The sequence below is a fragment of the Gopherus evgoodei genome, chromosome 7 (genome assembly GCF_007399415.2).
Source record: "Gopherus evgoodei ecotype Sinaloan lineage chromosome 7, rGopEvg1_v1.p, whole genome shotgun sequence".
Lineage (NCBI taxonomy): Eukaryota > Metazoa > Chordata > Testudines > Testudinidae > Gopherus > Gopherus evgoodei.
This window is the reverse complement of record NC_044328.1, coordinates 34,999,014-35,012,125: the sequence shown is the minus strand read 5'-3', so window position 1 is coordinate 35,012,125 and position 13,112 is coordinate 34,999,014. Positions and strand designations below refer to the sequence as shown.

General features: G+C 44.2%; 1 protein-coding gene across 2 annotated transcripts in view; it reads left to right on the top strand.

Moving 5' to 3' along the window:
* Positions 1-12,893, top strand: part of KIF20B (kinesin family member 20B) — an 87,009-nt gene extending 74,116 nt beyond the window's left edge. For both annotated transcript variants that reach the window (XM_030569885.1, XM_030569884.1), the window contains exons 31-34: positions 246-344; positions 2,163-2,310; positions 11,107-11,249; positions 12,714-12,893. In XM_030569885.1, coding sequence (XP_030425745.1) covers positions 246-344; positions 2,163-2,310; positions 11,107-11,249; positions 12,714-12,791 — 468 coding nt within the window. In that variant the 3' untranslated portion in view covers positions 12,792-12,893. The remainder of the gene's footprint in view (positions 1-245; positions 345-2,162; positions 2,311-11,106; positions 11,250-12,713) is intronic.
* The last annotated feature ends 219 nt before the right edge of the window (positions 12,894-13,112 follow it).

Here is a 13,112-nt window from a genome sequence, read left to right as displayed (position 1 = left end):
ATAGCTACCATTATTTCCAGTTGCCTTCAATTCAGAAGATTTAAACTTTGATTTAGGTGTGAATAAATATCTCTGTTATGTACCACTCAGGAAATGCTGGCTAGTAGCTCGTTAATATCTGATTATAGCACTTCAGATGTTGGCTGCTTCTTTAATACGCATAACACTGCTACTTCTCCCAGAAGAAATTTTGTAAGCTGAGATGCAAACTGCACTTGAAGCTTACATATACTTCATTTTCTTAGGATTTTGTCAGAAGTGAAAACAAGAAAAATGCCACACCTACAGCTAATGTTAGTTCACCTATGAAGTCCGGTTCTGCTAAAATCAACAAGAAGAAAATGGTTTGTTTTATTCTGTTCTTCAAGTTGGTTTGAACATTTTAATGTAAATATACATCTATGCAAATAAATAAGGGGCTTTGAAAAGGAGCTTCTTGGTTTTACTAACCAGTAGTTCCACTTTTGTCTGGCATCCCCATACCATCTTATGGTGCCATCCCATTAGATTTTGCAAGTGAGTCAAAGATGGTAAATCTATATTAGGCAGGGAGACCTTTAAGGAATACCTGAATGCTACAGGTAGTGGTGTAGGTGATTCTGTTGCACAGCTCCTCTCCTTATTCATTACTTGTGGGCTAATGCCCCTCACCTCTGGAACTTGAAGGTGGTCCACTGTTGTTGCTGAAGGGCTAGGCTCTGCCCTTCAGCGCAGGCCCCTCCAGATTTTCTGCTTCCAGTGATGGCACAAGTTGATGGTTCAGTTTTTCCCAGCCACTTGGTTTCAAAATCTTTGGTTTTATTCATTTTTGTGCAGTTGTGACTTTAATCTTCCTCCTCCTCGTCCTTCCCTGGATTGGGTAAATAGTAGCATAATGATTTCAAACACCTGGATCTAGAACTGGAGTACCACCTTTTCAGACTCCTCCATTCAGGCATGGCAGAGCTGTCCTGCAAACATCTGGCTTAAATCTGAGCAGTGTCCTTGACACGAGGCAGCACTTACAGGCTTTACAGAGGGGTGAATTTGCACTGCCTGTGGCCAGCCAGCTGACACGTGCCTCTGAGTACCTCTGACAATTGTGATTCTTCTATCAGTTTTTTCTATTTACAAAATAAGTTTCTCTCCACTGTTACTGTGCTAAGAACTCTCACAAACAGAGGAAACTGGTTGGCTAGATTAGAAATGGTATTTGTAATGAAATATCATCTACAGGTCCAAATCACATTGAGCTAGGAGCATTTGAGGTGGAGGCTGTGCAAAGGCATCGTTATACACAGTCACACCTAGTTCTGGACTTGTGTAGACCAACCTTCATATCTATGTAGCAAGAGCCCCACTGATTTTAAAAGGGATCCCCATGGACACACAGGTGTGCCTAAATGGATCCTATAGAAGAATCAGGGCCTAAATCAAGTAAAAAAACAACAAACGGGAAAACAGGAATGTTCTGTTCAGGGGAAACCCTGAAACTAACTAGACACAATGCTGCCTAATACCCAATAACAATAAAATAGCAGAAAAATAACTTCCTTGAATCTTTCAGTCATAATAGAGCAGGCAAAAAAAAATATCCAGAGAAGTGTGATTTTTTTTTTTTTAAAGTTCTGCCTTACGATTGTTTAATGTTGCTGAGTGGTATTAAACTGCCACCATTTCCCATGATATCAGAGTGAAACAATCCATGTACAGTATGTCCGAAAAATGGTTTGGAAGGTACTTTGAAATCCTCTGAAGTGCAACAAAATTGTGTGGTGTTAAAGCTTTCACAGAGTATCAATATGCACACAGTACATGGAATGAAATCCTGGCCCCTTTGAAGTCAATGGGAATTTTGCCACCAATTTCAGTGAGGCCAGGACCCCTGGTTTTTATAATGTTATTTATACTTTGGTGGATTTTTTGCTGAAAAACATGGTTTTGTTAAACTCTGTTGCAGCCTGAATATTCAGATTGACTTTGCTATGCATATTAGTACATACACAAGTGTCCTTAGTCCTCAGAGGAAGGGAACAGAGTTAGGTATAAATTAATAACGGCAGTCCATATGTAATGTTAAAGAGTAAAAATGAGCCAGCGGATTATCAAACTTAATTTGCGGACTAAAAGATAAGTGAAATTGTGGTTCTCTACTTAAAATATTAACTAGTATTTCTGTTTAGATGGCCACTACACAATCATTTAGAAAGGAATACCCCTTAAGAAAACAAGTATCAACTTCAAGTACAAAGTCAACTCAGAAAAAAGATGGAACCCTACAAAAGCTTGGAGATTTCTTTCAAAGTTCTCCTACAATTATTCACTCCAAAGGTTTGTATAGCGCAAACTAGAAGATCTCTCTTTTTCTGTGATTCCTATTAGAAAATGTAGAAAGAGGACAGGTGGCTAAAGTAATATATTGGCTTGCAAATATGGCATAGTAACTGCTTCACAAATGCAATGTATGGCTGTTTGTTCTGCAGCCCAGGTTCTTCCACAATTCTGGACATCTGGGCCACTCTTCTCTCTCTGTGCAGCTCACAAAGGTTGATTGGGCATGATCTGGCCACACACCCTCTGCTCCTGCTTCCTGCCAGATTCTCTGCTGCCACAGCAGTGGACAGTGGCAGTTTCTTTTGCTCCTGCCCTTACTACTTCTAATTTAACTTTTCTGCCCAGATTTTTGGGCAGTGGGGAGCAGTTGTTCTCCCTCCTTGACGTTCCTCCTTCTCTTTGGGTCAGTTAACCCTTCAGGGGTTTAACCCTCCCTGAGCCTCTGCTGCAGTGTCTCCCTTCTGGCCCCTCTGTCCCTCATAGGCGTGGCAGAGGAGCCAAGAAAGTACTGGGTTAAATCCTAGTGGTGCTCTGTATGTGAGGAACCCTTCCCAGGCTTGGCAGAAGCCAAAATGTGCCCAGCCTGCACTCAACCTTCCATCCCTAACTCCGCTAGGTCCCAGGCTGTGAGGCAGGCAGGCAGGTGGAGTCCCATACACACCAAGGCAGCCGCAAGTCCAACTGGGGAAAAATGGACCAGGAACACTAGTGCAGAGGAAGGAAAGACTCCAGATCCAGAAGTGAAAGAGGACCCTGAGCATCATCTCAGTAAGTAAGTCCCAGTAGACCCCTGCAGAATAAAGAGGGGAGGCTTGTGGGGCCACAAATCCCTCCCACCTCAAATCTTAAAGTGGGTCCTGAGCATTCTGGGGAAAGAAACAGGTATTTTAATCAACTTCCCTCCCAAGTCAGCCAGGATGGCTTGGATAATGAATTCCCACTCCCTTCCCAGCAGGGGAGGATTCTGAGACAGACCACTTGAGAAGGCTCTAGGCCCTAAAGAAGGTAAGCCACAAAAGGCCTCACCAAAGCCACAGAGACCTTCTGCATTCCCAAAGCACACAAATAAGATTAAAAAACAAACAAACAGCTAAAAAGGGAAAGCAAAAACCCAAATAATCCAGCGATATGAGTCCTTTGACTCCTCGCTCTCCTCTACTGAGGAAGGCAAGTTACCTGGCTCAGAAATCTGAACAGACTTCTGTAAGCCTCAGTGTAAATTTCTCCCCTCAAAATCCTCCCCTGAGGCTGCAGTATCCCTTCACTCCTCCTTCGAAGAAAAAGCCTGATAAAGGCAAACCTATTAACAAGAGCAATCTCAGGGTCTATAAAATTTGAGAACCAAAGAACTCTGTTGCTGAGACACTGCAGGTTGATGCTCCTATAGCATCCCTCACCAGGGACGTGAATATTCCCTCTGAAGGGGAGTTCTATCTTAAGGAACCCATGGATAGAAACATGGAGCCCACTCTCAAAAAGGGCTCTGAAGCCACCTTCACCATCCTCCTGAGTGTCCGTGGCAGCAACCTGCTTTGCAGAAGCTTCTCATTTCTGGCTAGAAGATCTCAAAGCCTTAGGGCGATCTTTGTCCTTAACATCAGCTCCGCTTTAGAGAGAGTCTCTCTAGCAACCACAGTATTTGTAGCTGAAGCCTCAATGGATGCAATGAGGTTCTCAGCCTGAGCCATGGCTTCCACCTCGTTAGCCAGGTGTCACCTATGGCTTCAACCTTAGAATGTGGATATTCACTCTAAGCAGGTCCCAAGCTTGGCCAAGTTTACAGGCTCCCTCCTTTAGGAAAAAAGCTGGGATACAGTGGTGGTTAACAATACAGCAAATCCAGACAATCTCCCCCCTCCCCACGAAGCACCCTCAGGAGGCACTATAGTCCAGCCTTCAAACAGAGGAGCTCCTTCCCTTGTCAGCACAGAAGTGCCAGCAAAGGGGCAACAGATTCCCAAAGGGACAACAGTGGAATCACAGTCCAAGGGGAAAGTCCAGATGAATGTCCGCCACACACAAAATCCACTTTGACAAATCACATAGGCTTCCTCGCAGAGCTGAAGCTAAGGGGCAGGATTTCCCATTTTCTAGGGAAATGGTCTTCATACACCACTGACAAGTGGGTCAGGAAAATAGTGAGCCAGGGATACTCTATCGAGCTGCAGGCTCCACTCCATCTTTTCTTTCTTGCAGTCACCCAGCTTCAACGACCCTGTAAACACAATCTGATCCAGAACAAAATGTATCCGCTTCTGGATATGGGAGTTACAGTTTTCCTTCAGAAGAAAGATTCCCCAGGTTCTACTCCATCTTCTTCATTGTACAGAAGTACAGGGGGTGGGGAGGTGTCAGAGACATTCTCAACCTCAAAATAAAGTTTCAGATGCAGACCCCGGCTATGGTCTCATTCTTTGTCCCAGGAGCACTTCTTGACTTCAGTAGATCTAACTGACGCATATCTCGATATCCCCATCAGACTGTGCAACCACAGATTTTTGAAGTTTATCTGCAGCAGGAAATATTATCAGTACCGAGTAACGGCCAAGTGGGAGTGTTCTTCCTCCAGGGTTTAAAAAAAAAAAGGGGGGGGGAGCGAGACTCAAGTTTCAGGGAATTCACCAGTACCCTCGATGACTGCACTATCTGAGCTTCATCAGTCAGCAGCACAGAGGATTTTCCAGGAGCATGGCTTCATCAATGTCAACAGAAGTTCTCTGGTTCCATCCAGGAATTTGTTTTCTTATTCCCAGGCTGCAGGAGGCCTACTATAGCACTATTCCTCCAGCTGCTATGAGTCCTGGTGTTGTGCATAGGGATCACTTCATGGGCACAATCACACAGTAGTATGAATGCTTGAAAACTTCTAAAGATGTGGGAACACACCCCAGAATATCAAGTACAGTTTCTAACACAGATGTTCGACTCCTTATAATGTTGGTCGCCCTATAACAGTGACTGCAAAAGCATGCCTATTTGTCTTCCAGACCCTTTAGTCCTTGGAACCAATGCCAAACTGGAAGCCTGGGGTGCTCGTTTGGAGACCCAAACAGCCCGGGGCATCTAGAATGAGGAGGAAAAGGCTCACAACATAAAGTTCTTCTTTGAGTGATTGCTCATATCCATTCCAGTTAGGTGTACGCGCCGCGCGTGCACATTCGTCGGAAAACTTTTACCCTAGCAACTCAGTGGGCCGGCAGGTCGCCCCTTAGAGTGGCGCCACCATGGCGCTTGATATATACTCCTGCCGGCCCACCCGCTCCTCAGTTCCTTCTTACCGCCCGTGTCGGTCGTTGGAACAGTGGAGCGCGGCTTAGCTGACCTCCACTTCCCTAGCTACTCGTATTTCTCGTATATAGTTATGCAGTTATAACCTTTTTATATATATATTTGTATAGTTATACGTGTTTCTTTGCTAACATGATTAGTTTAGTTAGCGGGGTTCAGGAAGTAGCCCCTTCCATGAGCCCAGTGCCGGAGCCCATGCATGGCTCACCGGATTTTAAAATGGGCCCGGCCTGCCAGAAGCCGCGGCCGAAGGGAGACCTACATAACTCCCTCCTTGGTGTGGACAGGGATGCGGTTTCATCCGCCCCAGCCCTCACTGCCCCTGACGGCGGACGCATCATCTCTCTGCTCGAGTGCTCATGGTCACCTCCGAGCTTAAGGCCTTTGGTCTTCTAGGGAGCTGGCATTCCTCATCTATGCCCCAAAAATGAGAGTAGTCCGCCTGGCATGCAAGGGGTTCCAGCGGCAGCTGCGAGGCCGTTGTATCTCGGTGTTTACAGCCAACGCAACGGCCAGGTGCTTCATAAGTATTCAGGGGGGACATAGTCCTCCCCCCCCCTTTTTTGTCAGGAGGCCATCCATTTCCGGGTCTTTTGCATGGCCCACTCGATGGAGCTGGCGACGTCCTTTCTCCCAGGCGTTCGGAACGTCTTAACTCTTTGACTCAGCAGGTCTTTCCTGTCTTACGAGTGATCACTCTGCCCCATGTGAGGCGTCTCGCTTTCCGGAAGTGGAGATGTTTCCTCACACAGACCTGTTCGCTCACCGCGAGAGCAGAAAATGCCAGGTGTTCTGCTCCTTCCAAGGTCTCTCCTCGGAATCGATCTTGGACGCGTTCCTGATGCCGTGGAAAGGCCAACTGCATTATGCCTTCCCACTGTTCCCACTGGTTCATTAGGTCCTGCTCAAACTCCGCAGGGGCAGAGCGCGCATCATCATGATCACTCCAGAGTGGTCCAGGCAGCACTGACATACCACGTTGCTCGGCCTGTCAGCCCAGACCTCATCACTCAGGGCAACGACAGGCTTCGTCACTCGGACCTGCAGCCTCTTCGCCTCACGGTGGCTGCTGCGTACCTGGGTCGGGGTGACAGGCAGCCTTCCACCTGGTCAACGTACTGGGCCAGGTGGAAGCGTTTCTTTTACAGCTGCAATACACTCGATCTTGCTCCTGCTGAGGTCTCGATCCCCTCTATTTGGCCTGCCTCTGGCCTTCAGCGGCAGGACCTGGCAGTATCATCGCTGAGGATACACTCAGCAGCCATCTCTACCTTCCAGCAGGCTAAGATGGACGTTCAGTGTTCTCACGCTCTATGGGTTCGAGGTCCCTCAAGGGCTTGGAGCGCTTGCACCCTCGGGTGCGCCGCCCAGCCCCGACCTGGGACCTCAACCTAGTCTTGGCCAGACGGGTCTCTGAGATCAGAGCTCTTACGGGGGTTCCGCCGTGCATTAGGTTTCACAAAGACAAGGTGCAGTTATGACCGCACCCGGCTTTCCTCCCTAAGGTGGTTTTGGCCTTTCATGTTACCCACAGCTCAACGCAATGGGCACAACCGTTGCACTCCTTGGACATCTGTGGAGTGCTCGCATTATATTGTGCTGACAGAACCATTTCCTAAGGTGCCCCAGCTCTGTCCCGGTAGCGGGCCAAAGGGAGGGCTTGCTTGTTTTCCTCTCAGAGGATCTCATCTGGGGTGATGGCGGACATCCCCACTTGTTATGATTTGGCTCATATTTCCCCAAGCCACATCACCGTGCATTCTACCAGGGCTCAGGCTTCATCTGCCGCCTTGCTGGCTCGTGTTTCTACCCACGAGATCTGTCACGAAGCTCCATTGGTCCTCGGTCCATACCTTTGCTTCGCAGTATGCCCTGGTTCAGCAGTCAAGAGAGGCTGTAGCCTCTGGCTCAGCAGTTTTATTCTGCCACATTTCACTCCGACCCCACCGCCTTTGTAAGGCTTGGGATTCACCTAACTGGAATGGATATGAGCAATCACTCGAAGAAGAAAAGACGGTTACTCACCTTTGTAACTGTTGTTCTTCGAGATGTGTTGCTCATATCCATTCCACACCCGCCCTCCTTCCCCACTGTCGGAGTAGCCGGCAAGAAGGAACTGAGGAGCGGGTGGGCCGGCAGGAGTATATATCAAGCGCCATGGTGGCGCCACTCTAGGGGGCGACCTGCCGGCCCACTGAGTTGCTAGGGTAAAAGTTTTCCGACGAATGTGCACGCGCGGCGCGTACACCTAACTGGAATGGATATGAGCAACACATCTCGAAGAACAACAGTTACAAAGGTGAGTAACCGTCTTTTCCTAGAGCTGAGAGTAATTAAGCTAATTCTGCAAAGGTTCCAGCCCACCTTAGCGGAGAACCATTACCTGATTCAATCAGACAGTATGACTACGGTCACCTATTTAAACACCCAAGGAGGAACAAGGAGTCCAGGATTACATGCAGCAACAATGGAAATTAATGGGGTGGGTGGAACAGTTCCTCCTTTCCCTCCAAAGTGATCCACATCAAAGAAACCTGAACCAAAAGGCAGACTGGCTCTGCCAGCCCAGGATTACAACTCCAAGTGGTGCCTGAATCAGGAGGTTTTCAATTTAATCGTTCAGATGTTCGGCCTTCCCAACCTGTTCGCAAACTGTGAAATGCAAAGAGGCCAAAATACTTCACAAGGGAGGCAGATCCCAGATCCGGGGACAGATGCCTTTCCACACAGTTGACCACAAGGCATACTTTACACATTTTCACTTGTTTCCACTACTGGGAAAGGAAGTCCAAATATTAAAACAAGAACAGGCAACGGTAATACTGATAACTCCTCATTGGTCAAAGATCTTGGTTCTCACACCTGATGGAGCTGAAACTCCACCTTTTGTGGAGATCAGATGTCCTCTCATAAGGTCCTCTTCTTTACCCAGCCTCAAAATGATTTCAACTAATAGCCTGGCTATTGAGAGGGAACTGCTAGAAGGTCTCAGTCTGTCCTTCAGTGTCATTAAGATATTGCTTTAGTCTAGGAGAGTATCCACATGAAAAGCATACTCTTCTCTCTGGCTCAGATTCAACAACTGGTGCCAAGAGCACAGTGCAAATCCCAGAAATCCAGGAATTCCAACCATTCTGACATTCTCCAAGAAGGACTAGACAGAGACCTTCAGCCCAGTACCACTGCACATCAAATATCTCCTCTTAGTAATGTGTTATTTTCAGGATCCTCTGGCTCCCTGGCAAACAGTCCACAGATTCCAAACTAGATTCCTTCAAGCAAAGTAGCCAGATCTGCAATTGGATCTTCTGCTAGCTTTGAGGGCCCTGACAAGCCATCCCTTCAAGTTTCTTACTTCAGTGTAGGCCTTTAATTTATCCATTAAGGCTGGTTTCTTAGTAGCTGTCCTGTCTGCCAGGCAAGTATTGAAGATAGCAGCCGTATCTATACAAGAATCATACACATGTTCTGTGAGTACAAGTGGTGCTTTGGACACCAGAATCCTTTCTTCCTAAAGGTAAATTCCTCCATCCACACTTCTCAAGAAGTTGTGCTTCCGTTGTGGTGTCCAAAATCACAATATCCAACTGAAAAAGGCATGGCACACCTTAGATGTCAGAAGTATGTCAAAAGTCTATCTAAAGTATACAGAATCCATGAGAAAATCAGGTTCCCTATTTGTGTCTTTCTATCCAAAATGCCAGGGACTCGGATTCTAAGTCCTATTGTGGAAGCCTACGAATCACCAGAGGCTTCTGTCCTAGCAAGGATCAAGGCACACTCCATAAGATCCTCAACGACCTCAAGAGCAGAATGAGCAAGTGTGTCATTTCAGAAATTTGAAAGCTGCCACTTCTTCTCCAGCATTAAGAACTACATGGTAGACCTTCTGTCTTCTACAGAGGCCTCCTTTGTCAGGAAGGCACTGCAGGTGGTGGCGCAGAAATAATACAGACTCTTGAATAAACTGACAAAAGGGGGAGTATTTCTTTCCTACCAACTTTTGTTTCATAACCCTCCCTATATCTCTTCACTGCTTGCTACTCCCCAAACATCCAGAAGCATGGGAGATGCTGGGGAGAAAAATAACAAACTTCTTCTTGATGATTTTCCATTCTGCTAGCACCATCTCCCACAATACTCCCAACCCTGGACGGCTAATGAGTCAAGGGTGAGATATTGGAAGGGTTACCATATGACCGTCTTCTTTGGTCTAATGTACATAGTTGTTTTATCTCTGGAATATTTGTTAATGTTATGCAAATTTTATAGTTTGGGAATAACTCATCTGGCAGCAAAACAGGAGCAGAGAAGGCATGGCCAGACCATGCAGTGCCAGAATGCTGATCTTCCTCTGTAAACTGCAGAGAAAGAAGAGCAGCCCAGACATCCAGAATTGTGGGAGACACTGCTTGCAGAAAGGAAACTTTTGGTAGGAAATTTTCTGTTCTCTTGAGCATACTTTATCAGCCTATCCTAAGTTTGGCTGTGCTGGATGTAAATGAAAAGCACAGCTATTGTTTTATCTTAGCTTTTCTAATTTAAAAACAAAATTACTGTCCAGTAAAACATTGTAAGATGAATAAAGTATTTGCCATTCTTTAGTGGTTGTGATCAGCACCTATTTTATTAGGCACTGTGCAAACGAAAAGGGCAGTCTCTGCCCCAAGGAGCTCTCAATCTAAGATTCAGTAAAAATGTAACAGGTAAACATTGGGGTGGGAGGACAAGATTATAACTAGGCTTGGAAGGATTAGATTTTTATTGAAAAATGTCAGTAAACATTGATTTCACTGTACACACGCAAACAGGCAAAATATTTCTTTTACTGATAATCAAAATTTACAGATAGACACAATAAGAAAAATGCAGCTTGAGAACTTTTTAGAGTTTGATTTTAAGGATATTTACTTCGTTTATATTTTGTGTGATCTTGACAATTTCTATTTGAACAGTTAAACTTTTAACTTTTTGTACTCTGTCTAATGTCATTACATTATTGTCTGAGTCTTCTGAGGGAATTTTTTTAAGTACTTTAAAAATTGATAGTCTACATTGGGGAAAAAAAGAATTATGCATGTGCATTAATTTGTCAAAACAATAATGCTAACTATTTTGAATTAAGTTTATAATAGGACATGATTCTGAAATTTATTTCACCTGGATAGGTAAGAGTAATTTCAAGGAAGTCAGTGGGATTGCTGTACACTTGACAGTGGAATCAAACTCCAAATGTGTCCCTTCCTAGGAAGTGAAAAAATTACTTAATTTCTTAATTTGGCTTAATTTATTTGGGGGACACAGGTTTGCTGTGATCCATATTTTCTAAATCTCTTTTAAAAGTCAAATGTGTCTGTATAATAAAGCAAGGTTTTATCTGAACCCTTTCCTCTTCAAAAACGTTTTCAGCTGTGTTTAGAGGAATTTATTGTAGCTTTTTAAATATTCCCTTGTTTCCTTTTAATTTTTATAAATAATAAAATATTAAAATAAAATGTCTTGTAGCAAAGAAACTGATTGCAACAATAAGCTCCCCCAAATCGACAGAAGTGGAAACTCACAAAGCAAAGGAATTCAAGCCGAAACGAACTAAGCGAAAGCTGTACTCAACTGACATTTCCTTTCCTTTAGACATTCCTGGTGATGTGGTAAGTGACATACTTTCCACACACACTGCAGTGAGATAAGTTAAGTAAACCTGAGATATAGTCAGTTTACAAAAATAAGTTAAAAATAGTGACATGTACTTCAGTTCCCCTGACTCCACTTTGCCAATCTTTGTGGTTTTACAGCTGCTTCTTCTTTTTTCTCCACTTGTCTCTCCTCTCTTTGCAGCTGTTTGTAAGACCTGTATGAATGGGAGAAGCTGAGTTGCTCTACAGGGTATATAGTGAAAGTGCTGCCAAATGCACAAACTGACCCATTCCTTTCTCTAGTCATAATCGCTTTAGTGTGGGGCAACAAATGTTTTCAGCTATTGTAGTTAACAAGAAGTGATTTTTGTTTTCAGTTGACTGCATCAATTTAAATGTAAAAGGGAAATGATAAATGGAAATGGATACGTATACAACTAATTAATGAATAAGGAAAATACTTGGTTTAAACTCTGAGGATGCGATTCTGTGCTGCATTGCTAAGACTACAGGCCTGTCTAAGCTATGGAAGTCTCCTGGACTGCCCTCTGATTACCTAGAAGCTCCACAGATTTGCATGCTGGGACACCACACTGATACATCCCTCCTAGCGCAGTCCCTGACATGTCCCATATGCCAAGGCTTGCAAGAGGGTCTTTGGAGGACAGCCGTATGGCTCTCTGCAGTTCTTGCACTGGAGGGATGCTCCACCAGCTGGAAGCAGGGCTTTTAAGAACCCTCTGTTCTGCTCTGGTCCTTTACCGCATTGTGAAGGGGCCAGAAGAGGGAGTGAGGATCTCATTCTTATGCCTCAATCCTACAAATTCCTATGCAAATTTAACTTTAGTGAGAGCAGTCTAGAGGGACGAGGGGGCGCAGAAACAAGACTGCATAGGATCCAAGATGCTTGACAAGCCAGGGAAGGTCAAGGGAAGATTAAACTTTTGTTCTTGTTTTGTTTTACATATTTATGCAGTGGTAATGTAGCCAAGTCAGTCCCAAGATATTAGAGAGACAGGGTGGTTGGTAATACTTCACTCACCTCATCTCACTTTTTTTCTTATTTTGGTGAGTTAGTACTAGAAGTTTAGGAATGGAAATTATTTCCAATCAGAATGGTTTCTATGGTTTATAACGTATTCTTACATAAATTTCTATGCAAACATAGTCTGACACCTCCTAGTCTTTGCAAGGATTTTTGGTTTTTTCATTAAATGTATGTGGAGCTCTGTACATTGACCTAAGACTACTATGGATCCTTTAAAAAAAAAAATTCAGTAGCAATATTATGCAATTTATTATGAATACAGCGCAGGGGGACACTAGAAAATTGGTGGGTGTTTTATGCAGCTAACTGCATGAATGCAGCCATCTGTATATAGATATCTAGAATTATCTATCAAGTGACATTGACATACGATTCCATATTAAACATTTATCTGAGGAAAAGCAAAAATAACTTTCAAAATGTCTTTTTAGATTGTTATGGATGAAAAGGAAAAGGAAAGTGATCATCTAATCATCAAGCGACGACTGCGGTCAAAAACAGCAAGATAAACGGTCATGTAGAAACATGTTTACATAATTCTTAATCATGTCATATTTCTATTGTATTATTTTCAGTTGATTGTATATAATAAATTGTAGCTCCTTTATTATACTCCCACTGCCTCTATAGTTTTTCTTTTGTGTTAAACCTTCAGAAGTACTGTATAAAATCGTGAATCCATTAAAGCTGAAATGTAGTTCAAAAAAAGTTTTTACATCTATGACTTGTTTTATAACTTGATGTCTTTTAAAAAGGGTCCAGGAATGCCATTCTTAAGTGAACATAACAACAGCCACACTGGGTCAGACCAATGGTCCATCTAGCCCAAT